This window comes from Emys orbicularis, chromosome 5 (assembly GCF_028017835.1).
Source record: "Emys orbicularis isolate rEmyOrb1 chromosome 5, rEmyOrb1.hap1, whole genome shotgun sequence".
NCBI lineage: Eukaryota > Metazoa > Chordata > Testudines > Emydidae > Emys > Emys orbicularis.
In genome coordinates, this window is record NC_088687.1 from 115,906,260 (window position 1) to 115,929,715 (window position 23,456).

General features: G+C 42.2%; 1 protein-coding gene across 1 annotated transcript in view; it reads left to right on the forward strand.

Annotated features, from left to right (window-relative positions):
• Nucleotides 1-19,311, forward strand: part of FBXL5 (F-box and leucine rich repeat protein 5) — a 57,089-nt gene extending 37,778 nt beyond the window's left edge. Inside the window, exons 9-11 of the mRNA XM_065404668.1 lie at nt 8,844-9,566; nt 10,587-10,735; nt 18,368-19,311. Coding sequence (XP_065260740.1) covers nt 8,844-9,566; nt 10,587-10,735; nt 18,368-18,444 — 949 coding nt within the window. The 3' untranslated portion in view covers nt 18,445-19,311. The remainder of the gene's footprint in view (nt 1-8,843; nt 9,567-10,586; nt 10,736-18,367) is intronic.
• Nucleotides 19,312-23,456: the final 4,145 nt, after the last annotated feature.

Sequence of the window (23,456 nt, forward strand, 5' to 3'; positions counted from 1 at the left end):
CCCCATATAGAGATCAAATCCAGTACCTCCTGTACGGTCCATGCTGGTGCTCTTTTTCGATTATCAGCCTGCATGGTTACCTGTGCTGATGAGCTCTCTGTGGTCACCTGTGCTCTCCACGCTGTGCAAACAGGAAATGAAATTCAAATGTTCCCGGGGCTTTTCCTGTCCACCTGGCCAGTGCATGCGAGTTCAGATTGCTGGCCAGAGCGGTCACAATGGTGCACTGTGGGATAGCTCCTGGAGGCCAATAACATCGAATTGCGGCCACACTAACGCTAATTCGAATTGACAAATTCGATTTTGGCGCTACTCCGCTCATCGGGGTGGAGTACAGAAATCGAATTAAAGGGCCCTTTAATTCGAATTAAATGGCTTCGTTGTGTGGACGGTTCCAGAGTTAATTCGAATTAAAGCCACTAAATCCGAATTAAAGGTGTAGTGTAGACCAGGCCTTGGGGAAGCACAGATCCCCTCAGGTATGACATCTGCCATGCCTTTCCTCAGTGTACTAGGCAGTGTCGGGAATTCAGACTTGTAAGTGCCTTATGGAGTTCTCTGTGAGGCTCTGATTGGACCTGGTGCTCTCCCGCTCCACATTTACCGTATCTGAGCCTCTAGGTAGCATCCCTCCAGAACCGCAGCCCTTCAATTGAGTCTTTCAAGAAATCTAAGGACCCCACTGAACGGAGGTATGAAGAAGGCCAGGGTAAATACCCTCATAAGAAGAGGAATAAATCACTTCAGAAATCCTCCAAAAAAAGAGGTTTATTTCTTCCCTTCCTCAGACACCACCTGATGCCCCTAAAAGGGTACATCCAGACCTTGCAGGGAGCAGAGGCCATTATCGACAGTACTGAGAGGTACCAGTGCCCTGAAATTGTATGCTGAATGGGCAGGACCAATCCAATACCACACAGAGGCAGAAGGGACTGTTTGCCCTCTGCATTGTTAGCACCAATCCAGCAGAAGTCTGCTGCTTCAAAGAAAGCATTGGCAGATCCAACCAGGATGCCTGCCACCTCTCCTCTGGTGAGATCCCAATATGCTCTGCTTGAATATCTGGCATTCTGTGTGTATCCAGAATCTCTGATCCTCTTGGACCGATTCTACTGAGAGAATGTTGAGAGTGCTGTCCCAACACTATCAACTCAACATTTGCCAATCCTGAGCTCCAGCCGTCAGGCAGAGGCTCCAGCACTGTCAATGTACTATTCATCGGCTCATGTCTGTAGCTTGTCAGGGTCACGATACACACCTATTGGCTTGGCTACAAGAGCCTGACAACTCCTGCTTGTCAGATGAAAATGATCCAGTACTCATGGTTCCCCTGATAACCCAGTTAAGAGCTATCAGCCCTAACAGGACTTCTAAAGTCTTTCAGATGTCTTCATAAACCACAGTATTGCTAAGGGACCAACAGTACCCCACATGGGGCCCACCTTTATGATCCTGTCCACTGACCTCGTCGGGGCTCTTGGGATTAATATCGTGCCAGCATATGAGGATCCTGGGTATCACTGCCAACAATAGCCCAAGTTCCTACAGAAGCGCTTGTTAAGGAGGAACAATGGGAACCACTGGATCCCTTGTCAGTGCTTTCTTCATCCTCCCAGATGAGGCAGTGACACCAGCTTCTCCCTTGCCACCAGATGTTTACATGCAGTGCCATGGCCTCCTGAAGAGGATAGCTTAATCTCTTCAGGTCCCACTACAGTTGATTCAGGATCTTACCCAAAAATTCCTGGATTTTCTCCAACCTATGGCTTCCTCTAAGGTGGTGTGCCCCATCAACAGGGTCGTATTGGAGCCTTGTAAAACAATTTGGCATATATCTGGTACTTGTGCCCTGCCCCTGAAGAGGGCTTAAAAGAAATATTTTGTTCGTTCCCAAGGGAGCAGAATATTTGTTTACCCACCTTTAATACTAACTCCTTAGTGGTACAGGCTGTCATTGAGTGAAGCGGGCTGCACCAACCCAGTTCCACACCTCCTGACAAAGACACCAAGAGATATCTCTTTAGCAGAAAGAACTTTTAATTGGCTAGCTTACTATTCCGCATAGCAAATTACTAGGCATCGATGTCGAAGTATGACTTCATGAATTACAGTAAGCTGTTGAAATTCTCTAAATTGTTGAAGGAATTTAGGTCCCAATTCCAGGCCATTCTGGATGAGGGAAATCTGGTTCCAAAATTGACCTTCCAAGCATTTCTCAATGCAGTGGATGTAGCATCACGTTGCATGCCTGCCTCGGTGGTTATGAGATGGGCTTCAGGTTGCAGTCCTTGGGGCTTCCCTAGAATGTTCAGGTGATGGTTCAGGTTTTCTCCTTTGCAGTAGCAATCTTTTAAGTGAAAAGATAGAGAAGTCATTGCACACTCACAAGGACTTTTGCGCTACCGTCTGCTCTTTGGGTATCTATACCCTGGCACCTCTTAGGAAATATTCCAGGCTGCTGTTTCTGGTTACCACACACCACCTCAGTCATTTTTCTACCAAGGGATCTAGGAGCCCCTTAGAAAATGACAGAGGGTCCATCGTGGTAGACACTCCACACCACCGCCCTCCCCTCTTCAGTCCCAACTGCCTACCAAGAAGGCATTTTGATGGGATGCTTGAGAGCCACCAACTAGTTTCCATACCACCTGTTCTCCCCACCCATTTTGGTGGATGCCTGGCCTGTTTCCTCCTGATGTGGCATCTTATCACATAGGACAAATGGATTTTGGACATCATCTCAACTGGCTACATCCTAGAATTCTTGTTTGCCCCCCCCCCCCATCCCTTTTCAGGAACTCCTCTCATGCATCTGAAGAAGTGAGGTTTTTTACCCATGAAAGCTTATGCCCAAATAAATCCGTTAGTCTTTAAGGTGCCACCGGACTCCTTGTTGTTTTTGCTTTCATGAGAGGATTCTCAAACAGGAGGGGGACTCCCTAATCCAGTGGGGAACAAGACATCCTGTGCCCTCTTCTCACAAGGAGAAGGGTTTTTACTCAAGATACTTCCTCACCTCCAAAAAGAATGGGGGCTGGAGACCCATCCTGGATCAAACAGCTAAATGTCTGCTTCATTCAGTGACACCCCCTGACATCAATAATCTCCTCCACAAACAAAGGTGACCAGATTGTTGCCCTCTATCCAAAAGATGCATATTTTCATTTGGATATTCGCCCAGTTCGCAGGAGATTTCTTCATTTCACTGTAGATCCAGAGCACTTTCAGTACAGAGTGTTCCCCTTTGGCCTATTGGTGGTCCTGAGAGTTTTTGTGAAGGTACTTTAGAGTGGTGGGTGCGTACCTCCACAGAGAAGGCGGCCCAATATTTCCCTACCTGGATGATTGTCTGCTCATGGGTTGGTTGTATCAGGAAGTGCAAGTAAAAGTCACCTCACTTGAACTATCTTATGCTTTTGAGCTTCAGGTAAATTCAGAAAATCCCTGTACCCCTCCCCCTCCCTCACAAATTACGAAATGTATTGGAGTGAAACTGAACTCAATCGTGGCAAGGGCCTACATACCTCAGGACTGATTCCTCATAATGGTCGCCCAACTTCATCTCAGTCCTCAGATGATGGCCTGTTCCTGCTTAGGCCTCCGGGTTTGGCTGAGGTTCGTCTATGCACCAAGTAGGGACTCTTTGGCAAGAAGGTCTTGCTCCCCTGGAACGTGTTGCCATTACTCATTTGGTGGGGGACCAAGAATACAGTATGCGTTGGGTCCTCTTTGTTTCCAAACCACCTACAAAGACACTCATCATGGATGGGAGTGTCTTCTGGGATGGGAAGCACACACTTATTCAACCAGACAGCTTGGCATTCCTGGTCCCCATAGGAATCTAGGCTACATATCAATCTTCTTGAGCTTCAGGCGGTACACAAAACATGCAAGATGTTCCTACCCCTTATTTGGTTTGCTCATATCCAGGGAAGCTCAGACATGACCATTGTCTATTATATAAACAAACAGGGAGGATCAAGATCCATCCCAGTCTGCAAACAGAGGTCCAGCTCTGGAATTGGTGTATCCCTCATCAGATTACCCTCTCAGCAGTACTTATTGCAGGTGCAATTAACTCCTTTGTGGACAGCCTCAGCAGGTGTTTCCACAGGGATCACAGGTCGGAGCTCCACCCATCAGTAGCGCAATACATCTTTCATCTCTGGGGTGTCCCATCCTGGGAGCTTTTTGCAATTCAGTGGAATGAAAAGGGCTTTACAGATTTGCTCCAGAGTGGCTCTGGACCTCAGCTCCAGAAGGGATGTGTGATGTTTTGACCTGCTGATGTACTGCTTCCCTCCCATCCTCATACAACTCTGTCCTCAGGAAAATCAAGCTGGACAGGATAGCAGTGATCCTGATATCTCCCTGATGCCTGAGACCGTTCTGGTTCACTACCATCCTGCAGTTGGCCTCATGCCCATGCATTCACATATAACTGTTCCGAGACCTACTGTCTCAGAAAAATGGCAGGATCAGCCACTTCCACCTTCACCTCGGCTTCTCTCTATCTGGTGGCATAGTTTTTGGATGGACAGTTCATAGGAACATAGAAGCATAGAATATCAGGGTTGGAAGGGAGTTCAGGAGGTCATCTAGTCCAACCCCCTGCTCAAAGCAGGACCAATCCACAACAAATGTCCAATCCGTCCTTAACAATAGCAGAGACTACAGAGAAGAGATTCTCCCTGTGGAGTGATCAGCACGACTTAAAATCTTGAGGAATCAGGAATCCATGTAATCCTGGAATATCTTCTCTCGTTGAAGACAGCAGGCCTGTCCATCAGTTCTATAAGTGTATGTTTGGTGGCTATTTATATATAACGTCTATTCTTTAGTGCTTACTCTCCACTACTGTGAAGTTCCTGTAGGGTATCATAAGGACATTCCCTCTGGTATTTAAAGCTGCTTATACCTAGGACCTGAAACTCATCCTCACTTATGAGTCCCCATTTGACTCCTGCTTCCTACTAGGAGGACAGGATTAGAATTCAAAATGATCTTGACAAACTGGATAAATGGTCTGATTTAAGTAGGATGAAATTAAAAAAGAACAAATGTTAAGTATTGCATTTAGGAAGGAATAATGAATCCCCACAAATACAAAATGTGAAATGACTATCTAGAAAGGAGTACTGCAGAAAAGGATCGGGGGGAGGGGAGGGGGAAGGAGAGGTGTTATAGTGGATCACAAACTAAATATGGGTCAACAATATAATACTTTTGCCAAAAAAAAAAAAAGTGAACATCCTTTTGGGATGTATTAGCAGGAGTGTTGTAAGCAAGTCATGAGAAATAATTCTTCTACTCTACTCAGCACCGATAAGGCCTTAACTGGAGTATTCTGTCCAGTTATAGACAAATTGAAGAAAGTCCAGAGAAGAGCAACAAAAATGACTAAAGGTCTAGAAAACATGACCTATGAGCAAAGATTGAAAAAATTGGGTTTGTTTAGTCTGGAGAAGAGAAAACTGAGGGGGAGACATAAGTCTTCAAGTACGTAAAAGGTTATCATAAAGAGACAGGTGATAAATTGTTCTTAACCACTGAAGACAGGGCAAGAAGTAATGGGCTTAAATTGCAGCAAGGGGAGATTTAGGTTAGACATTAGGAAAACTTCCTAACTGTCAGGGTAATTAAGCACTGGAGCAAATTACCTAGGGAGGTTGTGGAGTCTGTCCCTGGAGGTTTTTAAGAACAGGTTGGACAAACATCTGTCAGGGATGGTCTAGATAGTACTTAGTCCTGTCTCAGTGCAGGGGACTGGACTAGATGACCTGTCAAGGTCCCACACAGTCCTACATTTCGATGAAGGTTGCCTTCCTTATGGTGATCACCTTTGCTAGGAGAATAGGTGAGCTTGAGGCCCTTCTGGTGGATCCTCCATGCATGGTCTTTCACAGAGATAAAGTATCTTTGAGGTTGCATCCCATGTTCATCCCTAAATTGCCTTCTGAATTTCACTTCATCTTCTGGTGTTCTATCCCAAGCCTCAGCATAGCCCCACTCACTGGATATATGCAGGACTCTAGTCTTATCCTTGCATGGGACAAGACCCTTTCTTCGAAGTCTCCAAGATTGTTTGTCACTATTGCCGAAAGAATGAAAGGGGAAGTTTTTCTTTTCCCAAAGACTTTCACAACTGCAACCTCCGTTTTTACGCTCCTGTGAAAGCCCTTCAACTTCAGGCTGTCAGAAGCCATTCAACCAGACCACAAGCGGCTTTGATGGCTTCCCTGCAGGGAATTCCTCTCTCAGAAATATGTAGAGCAGCGACTTGGGGCTCCATTCATACTTTCACCAGGCATTATGCCCTAATTTAAGCTTTGGCTGAAGATACTTCCTTTGGTTCAGCGATCCTTCAGTCTGTGGTGCAGAATGTTTCTTGCAACCCTCCTCCTCAATGAGCACTTCTTGGGAGTCACCCTCAGTGAATAACCATAAGCACCAGCATTTAAAGAAGAAAGGAAGGTTATGTACCTTATAGTAACTGGAGTTCTTTGAGATGTGTGTTCCCTATTGGTATTCATGACCTGCCCTCCTTCCCTTCTGCTTTAGTTCTCTTGTGATTCGCGGTTGAGAAGGAACTGGAGAGGTGGTTGGTCCTCTCCGCCCCTTATGCCCTCGTTGGGAGGATGAGGAGGCATAGGGTGCAGGCGTGGATCAATGGACGCTGCTATTGAAGAACTTCTGGTCCCGGGCGCATGGAGCACATTTGCACCCACATTGAATACACATAGGGCCCACACATCTCGAAGAACTCCAGTTACTATAAGGTAAGTATCCTTCCTTTCATGTAGTAGTCAAGAGTGTCTCGGATTTTCTCCCTGTAGATCTAGAGCTGATAGAGCTTGTAATGCTTAGAGCACTAATTGTAAGAGGGTTCAAATACTGCATTGTGATCAGGTGTCATGGACCCCTTTGCTTGGGTGGAGTTCTGTTGATTTCACTTTCTACAGATGAGGCTGTAGAAATTCCATTGGTGTCATTGGGACTTTGTTTGGATGCGGGATCTGCACTAATAGATCCTGCACTAATAGATCGGGCTGAAATTGCATGTTCTAACAGCATGTATGTCGTAAGTGAGGGGCTAATGAAGGTTGCGGAGAGGGATAGCTCAGTGGTTTGAGCATTGGCCCGCTAAACCCAGGGCTGTGAGTTCAATCTTTGAGGGATCTTAGGGATCTGGGGCAAAATCAGTATTTGGTCCTGCTAGTGAAGGCAGGGGGCTGGACTTAATGACCTTTCAGGGTCCCTTCCAGTTCTATGAGATAGGTATATCTCTTATATTATATTATATTATATTATATTATATTATATTATATTATATTATATTATATTATATTATTACAAGCTCTCAAATTTATGGTGGTGGAGCATGTAACGTCTGAGCAAAAGATTCCTTAGCACAACATTTAAAGTCTGTTTCAAATGTCAAGCTGGTGGCAATACTCTCACGTGCTAAAAGATGTCATCGCTTCTTCAAGGCCATATAGAACTTCCATGAGGGATGCTGACCCTCTGGAAGTTATTCACTTGCAGAGCTTGTAACTCCTAAGAAATTTTTATCAAGCATCTGATGAAAGTTACAGTCCCTGCCAAGGTACTTGGAAGGTTTCAACTAACATTTTTTACCTTTCCTAATTTTTAATTAGGAAACTATATTTGGACTAGTCCTAAATGTGATTTAGTACATCTAAATAAATTTGAATTTTCAGGGCAATTTATTTTTAGTTATGGGTGGGCAAAAAAGAACATCTTTACTCAAAAAATGGAAAAAATAAGCACATTTTTAGACGTCCATAATTCAAAAATGACTTACTCCATTAATGTGTAAAAAAAAAAAAAAAATCTCTTGCTTAAGACTAAAGATGAGAGATTTCAGGCTAAAAGGTGTGGGTTTTTTTTGGTTTTATTGTCAAAAGACCAAATTGTTTCCAGTGCAAGCTCTAATCTTTCAACTTCAGTAATGGAGTCGTATTGTGACGCTAATATGCTCCTAGAGCTCCTGGAATCCAAATATCCTCTGTTTTAAATACTTTACTAAAGTGGAATGCGAGGGAATCGAGAGGAGGATATACATTAAATACACTAATACAAACAACAGCCAAGCTTGAAAAACAATAACAGTAGGAATTATAACATATAAAGAACTATTAGTCTGAAAGACTTAAAAACAAGGGCCAAATCTCATATTTTCCGATGGCAGAGTATAATATCTTTTCCACGTTTACCAGCTTGCTCAAGCCATTGTATGATCTTGCAGTGTTCAAATTGCTTGCGAAGTTCCAGTAGATTAGGACAGCTCTTTTGGAGACGGAGACACACTCACACTCACTCTCTCTCTTGTGTGTGTGTGTGTTGCCAAAAGAGCTGTGTGTATATATAGTGAACAAGAACTGCTTCTGAGAATTGTTCAACCACAGAGATTTCCAGTAGCTTCACTTTGTCTTACAAATCATTTTGGAAATTATTAAACAGTAGTTGTGGACCTCTGGTGGCTAAAATGTTGTAATTTTGCCACCCATACTTAGTGTTTTAAATAACATTACTGAGCATATTTCATTCCATTCTTTAGATATCCTTACTCTTTTTAGGCATTTATAAAAGTACTTCTCACTGTAGTATGAGTGCCAAATCCTATTTTTAAATTTGTTAACATTTTACTTCTGTCCCTTCAGAGCTGAGGCACGTGTAATATAAACACTTAATTCATTAATTTCAATATCTAACTTTTCTACAAAAATCAGAAAACTACTTACCTGCCTATGTTTGTTCATTAAGAGCATTTACAAACATACATAGAACTGTATGTTTAATTTATCCTTTTCTGATTTCAGTTGGTCGTGGGTTGGTTGTTGTCAGAGTCTTCGCCATCTTGATCTGTCTGGTTGTGAAAAAATCACAGATGTGGCCATGGAGAAGATTTCCAGAGCTTTGGGAATCCTATCAGCTCACAACAACAAAGGAGTTCTGAAAAGTTGCAGAAACCGAAGTGCAAAGACTGTATGGAGAAACAAAGACATTACCATGCAGTCCAACAGGAAGTACAGTTTGCATGATATAACTAATGAACCTCTTATCAAGGAAGACGGTAATGAGCACTATTGGACTAACCCTGTCAGCTCAGAAAGTTTCAGCTCTGCCTATGTCTGGGTGCTAGATGCAGATGATCTGGCTGATATTGAAGATGCTGCTGTGGGGCGACGCAGAAATATTGAGGGACTTTGTGTGGTGGAACCAGCATCCAGTTATAGTTGTTCAGCATCCTGTTACAATAAAGACATTGTTGGACTAAGGACTAGTGTCTGTTGGCAGCAGCATTGTGCTTCTACTGCCTTTACTTATTGCAGTCACTCATTTTGTTGTGCTGGGACAGCACTAAGAACTATACAAGCACTTCCAGAGTCCTCTACACTGTGTAAAAAAGCAACAAGGACTAGACAGTCAGAGGAAAAAGACTTTGCATACTCTGGGAGTGAAAAATCAGACCAAGAGACTGCACGAGTTCTTCAGTTCCTCAGCCTGTCTGGATGTTATCAGATCACAGACCACGGTCTCAGGTAAGTAGCCATTTTTGAGCTACTGCAGTCATCAAAGAGAAGGTCCTAGCTTTTTCTTCCTTGAAAGCTATCAAATGAGATGAAGGCAACAGAGCCCTGTTACACAATGGGCTCAAATTAGGCTTGCCAAGATGAGATTGTATGTCGTTCTTATAAAAATAAGAAACATTTTGAATTGTATTAATGCAAAGTGCTCCGTGTTCAGAGATGTATGGGGATAGTTACATGATGACTGAATTTTAATAGCCTGATCGACATAGTATTTTCCTGGTAGTGATTGCGGGAGAAGTTTAAAGCTTAGCTTTTATGTAGTTACTTTTCATGTTTTATGACTTAATTTAATTTTGGCTTTGTGGCACTTGTTCTAAAAATTTGCAGTAGTTTTTCCCTGGAAGAAAGAATTTTGGAATCCCCAGAAGATACGTATTTTTATCTGTCTTAAGGTGCATCAACATTTTATGGACAGCAGTTTTGGGTGGGTTTTGGAATCAATCCTTAGAAGTATATACATCTTCAGCAAGAAATTCATGGCTGGTTCATTGGCTTACTATGTGAAAACCTGAAAAGCTAGAGTAGTGTCTCCTTTAAAAATGTTCAGGTACAGTATTGGGCATAAACTGTATGTAAACAAGAACAAGTTGTGTGTGAGATGATATATACAGACGCCCCCTGACTTACGCAATCGTTCCGTTCTGGAAACGTATACCCATATGTTACGCAAAAATTTCTGCAACTCAAAAATCCTGTTTCTGGCTTATGGAACTTTTTCCGTAAGTGTGAATTTGCGTAACCCGGGTCTTGCGTAACCCGGGGAGCGTCTGTAGTGCATAGCAAATGAAGCTTGACATGGACATTAAGGACTTGGTGCCCATGGTTTAGGGAAGACTAAAAAAATCAATGCTAACATTGCTTGATTTTAGAAAATCCATGAACTTGGCAACGCAGCTGAAGTATCTGCATTGACTGCAATCCAGTTCTTTGTTCTGTCTTAACATGTTTTGACTTTCTCTTTGATCATAGGGCGTTGACCTTGGGAGGAGGACTGCCGCATTTGGAACACCTTAATCTCTCGGGTTGTCTTACTATAACTGGTGTGGGCCTGCAGGATTTGGTTGCTGCATGCCCTTCTTTAAACGATGAACACTTTTACTACTGTGACAACATTAACGGTAATGTCATTTTGTAAAGTACATGATAACCTTTGGGGCTCAAGGTTTTGATTTGGGGAATTTTAAAACTTTTTTTGTAGTATAGCAGTGAGTTCTGTGGTTTATCAGGTTAGCCTTTGCCTCAGTTTCTTCTGTGTTACACTGGATTTTTAAAAATTTCAAATAGTTTGAGAGCATTTATATAGTATAGGTGAATATTACTTAAGGAAACATATTTGTGATTCCTTGTATCTTGCATCTTAATTAAATGTAAGTAACAAAGGATGGAAATATCTCTCAGATTTATCAGTTATCCTCAGCACAACGAACAACCCCAAATAAACCCCAAACCCTCAGTGGGATTGCTTTCTTATGGTGGTGACACTAGTCATGTGGGCCCATGAGACTAAGGCTAAGTGCTAGTAGCATGGAGGAGAGAGATCATGTTGATCAATGTGCAGAACAATCCATAATACTAGAGCATTGATGTATGTGTGTTCACACAGGGCATCTCCTTCCCTTGTGGTCAGTGCTAACGTTGCTAATGCTGAGATGCTTTGTACGTCCCACTTCCTCCTTTGTGGAAGATGTGGTGCTAGCTTTGTGTTGTTTTTGCCCCTTACTAGCTCACAGTGGTACCAAGATAGTGAATTAGGCTTTGTACAGCGAATTAGGTTCCAGCTTCACTTCAGAGAAACTTTATGGTTGGTTTGTAACTGAGTATAATTGAAGGGTTTGGGTTTCTCTGAGGGGAATGTTTGACTTTCCCATTTTTACTTTAGTTATCTTCATTGCCTGTTCTCAACGCTGACTCCTGCATCCACTTCTGCCCTCTTTATGCTAATGAGGAGGCAGAGAAGGCACAGTGAATAGATGTAGGCTACCTTCAGTGACCCTTTATGCCTACTTTGATAGCATTGAGCGGTGCAGAGCCTAGGAGAACAGATGCATCTATTTTTATGCATTTATTGTAGTAGAATGAGTGTCTTATGACCATTTAAAAAAAAAAAAAGGCTTTTGTCATCTTCCCTGAACTGTTTGCAAATATACATTGTAAAGATTTCTTCACCACTATTGTCTTTGTTAAATGTGGATTTTGAGGACTTGCTATAAAGGACAGATAGGTCCTTAGATAATACATAGAGGAGTATTTCACTTCTCTAAAATGTGAGCAGTTATGGTCTCAAAATGATTGATATATACTTGCCCAATCCTCTAATCCTCCTCTTGGTATTACCTTGGTTGATGGGGCTAAACTGGGAGGGGGGAGGGGAAATCTTCAGGGTTAGATGAACTAGTGAGTGTGTATGCTATATTATTTATATTTTGGTAACCCCCCAAAACTTCAGTCAGTATTGAATCCCACTGTACCTGATGCAGTACAAATTCATATGAACTCACGGTTCCTGCCCCTAACAACTTGTACTCTGATATAGTCAAGATGCAACAAGTAAGTGTAACAAAAGAGGAGGGCAAGAGAGGAGATTGAGGGTAATATTGATGACATCACACAGTTATATAAGCTAACTATGCATGATTTGATGGTTCTGAATTATTTAAATATTCTTTAAAAATCAACAATCCCCACTGGCTCACTGTGTCTCTTGTATATGTAACTTCATCTGTATAGTGCTTTTCATCCTGAAGGCATGTTACTTTAGCTCTGAGGTGGAACTTGGCAGAACTTTAACAGTAGAAGCAAAGCTAAACTGACAAGTTGAGGGTCTAATCCAACTTCTATTGGAGTTGATGGAAAGATTTCATTGACCTCAGCTGGAGCTGAATTGGGCCCTAATACTGGAGGTGAAGGTAAATATTTTAACAAAACCCACCCTTGCTCGGTATTCCAATACTTAACATTTTTATACTTATGCCCTGCATCTCAGCTACTGCACCCTCTCTTTTCTCAGGCTTCCTCAGTGCTCTCATTGCTTTTCTCCATTGGATCCAGGATGCAGCTGCTAAAATGATCTTCCTTGTCAGTTGATCTGATCATGTCAGCCTCCCCCGTTTAAATTCCTAAGTGATTTCCTATTCTGCACAATGTCTTTTTCAAAGGCCTGTGCAAACCTGTCTCCTACATCTGAGCTAGTTGCGTATGTCATTCCCCTCTCTTCCTCCATTCTGCCAGTGATGCCAGCCTTGATGACCTGTTCATGTACTTTACCTGCCACTCTTTCCATGTCTTCTTCCACTTCCACCCCCTAATGCATGGAACACCTTCCCAAATCTAGTCTACCAAGCCACAACAGTCTCTTCAACTCCTCCCAGCCCACTAAGTCTTGGTTCTTTTATGCTGCCCACAAGAAATGTCTTATTTATTTAAAAAAACAAAAAAAACAAAAAGCACTTCTTATCGTAGCACAGAGATGTACATGCACAAGCTTGAGTAATTTTGAAATCCTACTGCTCTAATGCTGGTCCTTACCCTCACTTACTGCATTGTATCTAAAATTAGATTATAAGATCTTCAGGGCAGAAACTATGTCCTTCTGTTTGTTCTGTAAAGTATCCAGCATGTTTTTGGATGCTGTGTAAACAATTACTATGTCAGGGGTAATTTAGGGCGACAAAATGTAATTGCCTAAATTACTCTTACTCTTAGGAGAAGGGTCATAGAATCTTTAATGATCTCCTATACCAGTGGTTCTCAACTTTACAGATGACTGTACCCTTTCATGACTCTGATTTGTCTTGAAAAACCTCAAGGTTTCACCTCACTTAAAAACTACGTGCTTACAAAATCTGATATAATAATACAAAATGTCACACCATACTATTAGTGAAAAATTGCTTACTTTCTCATTTTTACCATATAATTATAAAATAAATCAATTGGAATATAAATATTGTACTTATATTTCAGTATATAGAGCAGTATAAACAAGTCATTGTCTGTATGAAATTTTAGTTTGTACTGACTTCACTAGTGCTTTTTATGTAGCCTGTTGTAAAACTAAGCAAATATCTAGATGAATTGATGTACCTCCTGAAAGACCTCTGCATCGTACACCTAGTTGAGAACCACAGTCCTAAGCTGAGCATAATCAAGACCACAACCTTTTTTACCTGGTGCAAGGGCTCAGAGAGTTAGCCATCATGTCCCAGCAGCATTTTCATTTGGATAATACATTCTCTGTCGTTAAATCTGCTCTGCAGTTTGTTGGATATTGTATTCTTCATTTTAACGGTGTTGCAGTGTCCTACATTCCACTCCAGAGATGATTCCTAAAGTTATTCATCTATCACTTTGATGTTTCTCAAAGTAACTGCAGGAAAATTAATAATTGGCAATAAACTAAACTGTTCGTTTAAAATAACTTCTTATCTGCATCATCTTAAATTTCTGTTGCTTTAATTTAGTAATACTTTGCACATATGTAGCAGTATATTTCTAAGCACTGCACAAAGATTAAATAACTGTTCTCTACATGTCTATAGATTCTTTAAGTATTTCATACTTTCTCTTCTCATCACTTTATCATGGATTATTTGGGGGGAAGATGTGTTCTGGAATCATATTGGAAAAATCCTCATTCTTAGTCTATTTCAACACAAAAAATGGACCCTGAAGTATGGTATTTAGCACATTGTGAATGATGCAGACTTCTCTTTGTCATTTATGGCATTCAAAGGGCTTTACTTTCAATCACAACCTATTTTCAGATCTTTTTCATAAATGGTGCTGCCTGTCCACTGCAGGAGACTTTCACTCACTTGATTTGGAGGCTCTTTGTAGAGGGCACAGTGGATCAGTTCTGTAGACGTGTTGGGAGTTTTCAGATTCTCACTTTAAGGCCTGATCCACATGCAGATTTTGTATTGGTATAATTGCATCCACGCTAGCCCTTGGGGTTTATACCACTTCAGATATACCAGAAAAAAAATTGTATAGTTAAATGGCAAGATTCAAGAGGCTATTTGAGCCAAACAGAGATCCTTCAGAAACTGGAAATCCAGCCTAAATTAAGCCAATAGAAAGGAATATAAATTATGGCAGATAAAATGTAAGATTGAAATTAGGAAGGTAAAGATGGAATTTGAAGAGCAAGTAGCACACATAAATGGTACTCAGATATAGTGAACCTAGTTAAAGAAACAAATAAACAAGAAATTCTTTAAGTATATCAGCACCAGGAAGAATGGGAGAGAATCTGTGGGTTCTTCTTCGAGTGCTTGCTCATGATGATTCCATTCTAGGTGTGTGTGTGCGCCCACGTGCATGGTCGCTGGAGATTTTTGCCTTAGCGGTATCCTTAAGGTCGGCTGTAGCACCCTCTTGAATGCCACGCCCGTGCATCAGTATATTAGGCACTGCCGGCCCCACGCCCTCTCAGTTCTTTCTTAGCGGTTAGTCGGAGCACCTTTTTCTTGCCTCGCAAGGACTAGCCTCAGTCTTCGAGCCTTAAGGCTTTCTAAATAGTTTGTTTACAGTAGTTATTAAGTAGTGTAGTTAAAGATAGAGTCCCAGCGGGGACTTCGCCCCAGGTGGGGCATGCCCCAGTCTCTGGGTTTTAAGCCTTGCTCTGATTGTAACAGGCTTATGCCTGTTAGTGACCCCCATAGCAGCTGCCTCAAATGCTTGGAGGAATCGCATGTGAAGGAGGATTGTCGCATCTGTAAGAACTTTCGTCCCAGAACTCAAAGAGCGAGACATCCATTTGAGGGCCCTCCGGGCGGAGAGCAGCCTCCAGGAGGTGTCCGAGCCTTCCCGGTCAGACTGCCCCAAGCAGCTTGGCCTCGGTGTGCAGTGTCTGGACCCAGTTCAGGTCAACAGCCCACACCGGAGCCACATGTCAGCAAAGAGTCAGTACAGGAGGACCGAGTAAATACAACTTAATTGGAATTTCAGCTGTTTCACTTTGACAAAGACTTTCAGTAGGCTGTAAAGTACTTCTAGTGTTAGAGGGAAATACTGTTGTTGATTAGGAAAGGGCTAATACAGAATAGGAAAAAAGAGTTAATTTTCAGCATGGCTTAAGGTTAGTAGGGTACCTCAAGGTTACTGGGATCAGAGGCGGATTACGGTTTTGTGGGGCCCTAGGCCAGAGCAAGTGGGGGCCCCTCCCCATGCCTTCCTCCTTCAGTCCCCATCATCAAACAAACACCCCCACCCCCAGCGCTCCTGCTAGGGAAATGGGATCGGGGCATAGAGGCTTTCCCTGCTCCCCAGCAGGAGCTCTGGGTGGGGGGTGGGGTCGCCCCAATTGGTCGGGGGCCCTAGGCACAGGCCCCGTTGCCCCAGTGGCTAATCCACCACTGACTGGGACTAGTTTTGTTTTTAATATAGTTGCTAATGATTTGGAAAATAATGAGGTGGTAAAATTTTCAGATGACACTATTTAAGTTAGTTAAGAATAGAGGAGATTTTGAGGAACTTCAGAGGGACCTAACAAAGCTAGGAGAATGGGGGAGTGCAGTATCGGATGAAATCGTATTTACAAGTGAAAGATAATGTACTTTGGAAGCAACACTTGGAACTCCTCATATATTTGCTGGGTTTTAAATTAACTGTAACCACTCGGGTACAAAAGCAAGCAGTGTTAACATGCATGAAGAAGAGGTTGGAAAACAATATTGAAAGTGTTTATAGTTTATAAAAAGTCATTTTATAAACTAATGGTATGGTCTCACCTGGAATCCTGTGGTTCTGGTCACATTCTCTCAGACAAGGTCTAGCAGTAATGGTTGTGGTTCAGAGATTTTTCTAAAATGTGTGGCTTTGGGGTGGCCACAGACTTTACCTTTGGGCAGTAGCAGGAAAGCAGTGGGTGCATATTTTAAAGGTGTTGCTACCCAGAGTATGTTCTCTTCTTCCCCCGACCAACTATCCAGAAGTTTCCCTCCTCCACTGCTAAAAGCTAGAGGGTCCCTCACATTCAGTGCTTAAGACTCAAAGGTCAAAATATGGCACAGTGATTAGAAAGTTGATCAGAAACATTTACTGTAAAATGGCACTTTGTCATTTTACCTTTTCAGGTCATTGTCTTCCCAGTGATACCTGTTGTTTGTTGATGAACACAAGTTTTTGTTTTCAGCACCATGGAGCCAGTATCCTGCAGACATGTCAGGTGGATTTTATTCTGCCTTATGCATGAATAAAATTGCTAGCTAAACTCTTTACTCCAGATTCTTGCTTGTTTGTGTGCAGTATGAAGCAGAAAACAGATTTCCAGACACCAGGTTTTGCTTTCAGTACTGGAACCTACAGAAATCATTTTACTTGGAAACTCATTACTTTTGACTTAAGTTACTGCTTGAGAACAAATGGTGCCAGAGATACTCAAATGCTTTTGTCGGTGCATAACTTTTCTGACTGTAATCACATTCTAAAATGTATTAAAAATACATGATGTCTTGTGTTTTTGTTTGTATTTTCAGTGTATTGAGGGGAAGAGGTGGGTTGTTCTGGAGAGCTTTGCACAATCTCACACTATATAAACTGAACGTGTGTGGTTGAATTATGTTGGAAGCCAGGCTTAAGTGAATCTCAGTGGGGAAAAAAAATGTACATGTCTCTGAAAGGGTAAAATAAAATAATACAGCCATATCAGATGAAATCCTGTAGTGTGAAAGGTAATGCAGTCAGATTACTTTCTGTGTTGTATGCTATTTTTAATATTTTAATTTAAAGGTGTAACGGTAAGTGAAAGTAAGTGATGTTTGGTAGAATTTCAGTAGTAGTGTTTCCTGTCTGAATTCACGCAACTTCTGCATGAGAGAGATACAAATGTATAACTTATGAACAAATGACAGCTTCTTTTGTGTGTGGGGATCAATCTGAAAATCCATTAAGATCCACAGTACTCCTGGTTTGCATTTTTTATTCTACAGTTTTTGTATGACTACATATGTTTATATGTTAGCTATAAGATTATTGTTTTTTCTTCAAAGTTGGGTAAAGTTACATTTCAGGTTTTTTACGTTATTGAAGTAGTAGACCAGGGATATATTTTCAGTTTATTTTTGCATTCTGACAGTGCCCTAGTTTTTTTTTTTCTTTTAAAAAATTAAATGTAACTTGCAAATGATCTTCTGTATACTTTTGTTTGGGGGGGGAAAAATCATGATCTAAAAGTGTTCTAAAGGGTGAAGATGCTTTCTGTATGGTCTTGAATTTCTAGTGAGAATTCAGAGGTCTAGCTAATTATGGAAGCATTTCCCAGAAAAAGTTCCAGGCTAAAAACTGCATCCACATAAATAGAAGTTTTGAATAATGCGTATTTGTATAGTGCCACAAGGTTAACAAAGCTGCCTGAGCGATTTAAAAATGGAGGTTAAATGTGCATTCTGAAAATATCCCACTCCTGACTGCTAGTTTTTGGCAGAATGGATATTATTAAATTTGCTGATCTGAAAATGTTGCACATTTCAGCCTGCAATTTGTGATCTCTGAATGTATGTTATTTGGGTGGGACTAAAGCACCGGCCAAATTTATTGTGTGAAGATTTTCCAGTGGAAAATCCTAAGTATTCAGTGGGATGCATTTACACAGGGATACTGATGAAGATTTTTTCAGAATTCTTCAATTCTAAATCTACATTCCTTGGTGCAAAATTAGCTAATTTATAAATAACCAGGTTGCCATGACAGTCCTAAAGATGAACAAAACCCTGTTTTCCTCCTTTCACATTTGTTCTGTTTTTATGCAGGTCCTCATGCTGAAACCGCCAGTGGATGCCAGAACTTGCAGTGTGGTTTTCGGGCCTGCTGCCGCTCTGGTGAATGACCCTTGACTTCTGATCTTTCAGTCTACTTCATTTAGCTGAGCAGGCTTCCTTTCATGCACTTTACTTACAGTCCACATATTGTGTTAACGATCCCTTTTGGAGTGTGATTTATTCTACTAGCCCCACCCTCGCCCCACAATTTAAAATCTTAATTCTGAGTAAACTGTACAGTGTTGTAACAATCTCTCAAGTTTCATTTTGGTTTGAAAGGTGTTGGGTTTTATTTTACTTAATGTATTGGGGATGGGGAAATGCTCATCAGATTTTTTTTTTTTTCACAATGCCACTTTTCTCAAAGTTTGGCACTTATATTTTGTTCATTGGATTATTTTGTATTAAGTGAGTGGGACTTACTGACTTTTATTTTTTAAATCCCCCAAGTACAATATAAAGCTTTGCAAATAATTTGAAATGTATTTTTTTGCATTTTGATGATGTACATCTTTAGATGTGTTGTTTCTTCCCATTTCCCAAAATCCTTCCTTTATTCTGCAAAATTAAGGAAAGATGCTCTTTCCTATAGCATTTTTTTTTGGGTGGGGGGGCTATTTGGGCTTGAAAAGTATATTCAAATAAAACATTCCCATTGACACCACAGTTTTACTTAGCATTTGAAATATATATAATTTGAAAATGTAATGACAAAATGTACAGTGTTGTCAGGTCAATGAATACTGCCCACTTTATGTAGTGGGCTCCACAAATCATTTATATATGTACTGTATTTACAGAGCATCCCCATGGGACCCCACATCATCTCCCATTATAAAACCTGTTAAGATGCTGAATTTTTGAAAGGGATTTTCAAAGAATTAAGTTTTTAACCATATGAACAAATGTAAAAATAAACAGAGCTTTGAGGACTTTGACGGTGATGAATAATCCACTTTGATTGGAATGCAGGGAATCCAATTGCTGACAAGTGTACATTGGAGTGAGGTTAGGAACCAAATCTTCTGTTAGAAACAAGATCTATACATTTTTATTAATGTGTTACAGGAAAAGATAAAGCATTAATAAATACACTATCTTTATGTTCTGTATTTACTTACTGCGTGTTACTAGTACCCAAGATTTGAAGGAAATCCTTCCCCTCCACCCACCCACCCAGCAGTTCAAATAAAGTGAACGGAGGTTACTTTGACTTCTTCATTAAAGTCACATGTTAAATTGTTAAATGTAGGTAGGTGGAGCGATGATTTAATAATTCCTTGGTGCTGGCAGGCAGAAATTTCCAAGGAGTCAGTGTGTCTAGTACAGGGGTCGGCAACCTTTCAGACGTGGGGTGCCGAGTCTTCATTTATTCACTCTAATTTAAGGTTTCATGTGCCAGTAATACATTTTAACATTTTGATAAGATCTCTTTCTATAAGTCTATAATATATAACTAAACTATTTTTGTTTGTAAAGTAAATAAGGTTTTTAAAATGTTTAAGAAGTTTCATTTAAAATTAAATTAAAATGCAAAGCCCCCCGGACCAGTGGCCAGGACCCAGGCAGTGTGAGTGCCACTGAAAATCAGCTCGCGTGCTTCTGTTTTCCCCCTCCCACCTGTTCTCAGTCATGTCTATCCAGAATGTGCTCCTCAGGCCCAGGAGACACACTGACTAGCACAATAAGGCATTTATCTCAGTTGGAGTCTCTAAAGTCTTGTCTATATAGTAATTTAGTGGCAAGCCAGGAGGTAAATCTGCAGTGTCGAAAAGTCCAGTTTCGGCCCCTTTGGCCTCCAGCAGCAAAGGACCAAAGAGTTCCAATAGGCCACATTGCCTATTGGGACTGGATCAGTCCCTTATGATTCCATCTGTTAAGTCTCTGAGGCCACACATGGCCAAACAGAGGGCCAAGGGGTAAGGTACCTTTGCCTTGGTTCTGGAGAAGAGGTTGAAAGACAGTTTGTTCACCCTAGCCAGTACCGTACCTCATGCCTCACAGCTTTCTGATCCTAGAAGAAAACCTGTAGCTGCAGGACCAGAGTTAACTTCAACACCCTCTTCAGATCTAGGAGGATGTATTACAGTACTAGGTCAGATCTGGGATCGTCAATGCTGATCATCACGGCACCAAAGAGAGAGAGACATAAGGACAAAGCAGCCACCATTAGCCTTGCCGGTTCCTGTGCATCAGAGCTATGGTATCTGTCTGATTTGCACAAGGATGTTCACAGCCCCAAAATGCAGACCAGTTCCATTCTCAGCATTAGTATTAATGGAGATGGACTTGAGTACAGCATTGGATCTGGTGTTGTCTCAATTATTGGGTCTGCTGTCAGTTCCTGTTTTGGCTCCTGTGCCAATTCCAACTGCTTCAGTTCTAGAGAGTTCTGTCACCATGGCAGTCCAGGTTCACCTCTCTATGCCACTGCAGGTGTCAGAGCCAAGTGTGAAATGCAAAAGTTCTAAGAGGAGACATGCTTCCCTAACTCCAGAGATCCTTTTCCTCATCACCTGTCAGGAAGAAAAGGATAGAAGGTAGGAGGATCTGTGAAACGGTCCCTCCCATGCTGCCTCCTCTTAGGAGCCCTTTAGGGTCTCCATGAGGAGCCAATTCCCCATATCCGGCAGCAGATCTGTTGTTGTCCCAGGTTCACTGTCTCAGATCCAGACTTTCACCAAGAGTGAGAGAGAATGCAGAGACTAGTGGTGTCATTCAAGCCATGGTTTGGACCTCCCACACGCAGCATGTTCCCGAACCCCAGTTGCTGTCCTGGGAGCCATCACAGTTGAATACTTCAGCTATCCTCTCTATGGATGAACTTTCATCTGCTAAGGTCCCAACATGCCAGAGACCCTCAGTTTCAGCTCTTCGGGTTCTGCTGATGCTACAGGCAGTGAAGCCTGAAATTTTCCCCGGGGGAGAGTACGAAGAAGTTGCTCCGCTCTTTGAACAGGAGCGGACAGACACTAATTATGAACCAGCCCTATCACCCAACAAATATGGGAGGTGACTTCAACCTCCTCTCTATCCAAGGACGCCACGAGTTCCATGATCAGATGGACCTCATAGTCTCCACCTTGAATCTACCTGTAGTGACTGTGGAAGAGCCTTCTCAACCAGTATTCAATATCCTCAGTGCAATAATTGTGAGTAGGATATTCCTACCCATCTTCGATGGACTGCTACAGTTGGGTAAATACATGGGGTTCCGTAATGCATCCTGTCCACCTTTCTCCAGAACAGTAAATAAACTGTTTCAGACAATCTTTGAAGTTTTTTCTTATTTTCACACTCATCTTGTGTGCAATTCCTTGGTGGTAGCTGTTGCCAGCAATAGGGCAAGATCTGGGCAGACAGAGTGAGCACCAGCTGATAAAGAGGGCAAAATAAGATGAACTTGGGGAGAAACGTGTTCTTTTTCTTGTCCCTCGCTAGTAGGGTGGTGAATTACCAAGCGGTCATGGCCCATTACCAGTTCCGTCTATGGGGAAAAAATGACGTTATTTTTATAAGACTTGCTAGACAGAAGAAAGTTGGCTAGTGCCATTTTAGTAGATGGTCAAAAGGTAGCTAAGCATTCCCTGAGGGCCTCCTTTGACACTTTGTGTTAGCAAAAGTGATAGTTAGGAGGCATGTATGGCTCCATTCCTCATCCTTAATTGTGGACACTAGCTTTATGTTAGAGGATCTCCCCTTTGAAGGGGAGGGACTATTTAACGAAAAGACAGATGAGTTGTTGGGAAAAACTGAAGATTGACTGCTCGTTCTTCGGGCTTAATTCCATCTGTAAGGAGGCCCTCTTCTACCTACTAGTATTAGAGGCAGTCCTACGTGCAATCTGAGTCAGTATGGCCTTTTAAACCCAGGTCTAAACCTAAACAGCCTGCTTCATCATCAGCATCCTCTTTGTGAGGCAACAAGATGAGCTGGAATCAAGAACTGGTCAGTCAGGACTGATACATGCTTTTATTTGGAAACAGGCTAGCCTACTTCATCAGCACATAGAGGCAGATTACCTATGATCAATGGGTCCTAGAGATTGTTGAAAGGAGCTGTGCTATACAACTTCAAAGATTACTTTCCCCCAGTTTCCCCTACCCTTCCCTCTTCAGGGACAACTCTCATGAAGCGATTCAGAAGTGGAAAAATTGCTTCTGATACGACCAGTCGGGGCAGTGCCTGAATACTTGTAGGGTCAGGGTTTTTACTCCTATTTTCTTGTGCAATGGGGTGTGTTGCTCAGCATATATTAGACTTACAGGACTTATTCAAGCATATTCAGAAGATTGGGTTCCATACGTTGACTCTAGCCACCATAATCCCTTCTCTGTTCAGGTTGAGCAAGAATGGGGCTAGCTGTGCTGTGTGTAACCTTCATCTGCCTGATGTGCACACTGCTCAGGGAGGAGGCAGAGCACGGAAGGAGAAAGGCCTTTGGGTTAGGCCCCATGTGCCAGGCTCTCTTAATTGAAACAATCCCAAACTGGAGCTGTGCTGTAAGGCATCAAGCGCTGCTCTCCTGTCCTCCTGTTACCCAGTCCCCATGGGGACTCGGACCTAGCACTGCGAGCAAGAAACTGGAAGCACAGCTAAGGTCAGGTTCTGCAACACCTTGGTGATCAGAAGGTTGCCTTCTCTCATGCTAGGCCCTCCTCCCTGAAGTGCTGATGTAGCAGGGCATAGCAATGGTGTGTCTCCTTAACTAGCTGCTGCCGTTTATTGAGACATTGGGTGTGAGGCAGGGGTAGATCTCTCTTCTGCAGTGATGCTGCACTTTTTGGTTGCACCCCAGCCCCAACCTAGACAGGCTGGGTGGCCCACTGAGGTGAGTCAGGGTGGAGTTGGTTTGGGCAGGAAGCATCACCTTTCTGGGTTGTGGGGGGAGGAGTGCAACCCGTGTAGTCTCTAAGGACCCTAGTTTGAGAACTGCTAATCTAAAGAACGTGTATTTTCATATATTGATTTACCAAAATCATCACAAGTACCTTCCATTTGTGGTGGCTGGATACCATTTCAGTCCAAGGTGCTCCCACTCTGCCTCTCCACAGTTCCCAGTGTTTTTACAATGTTTGTC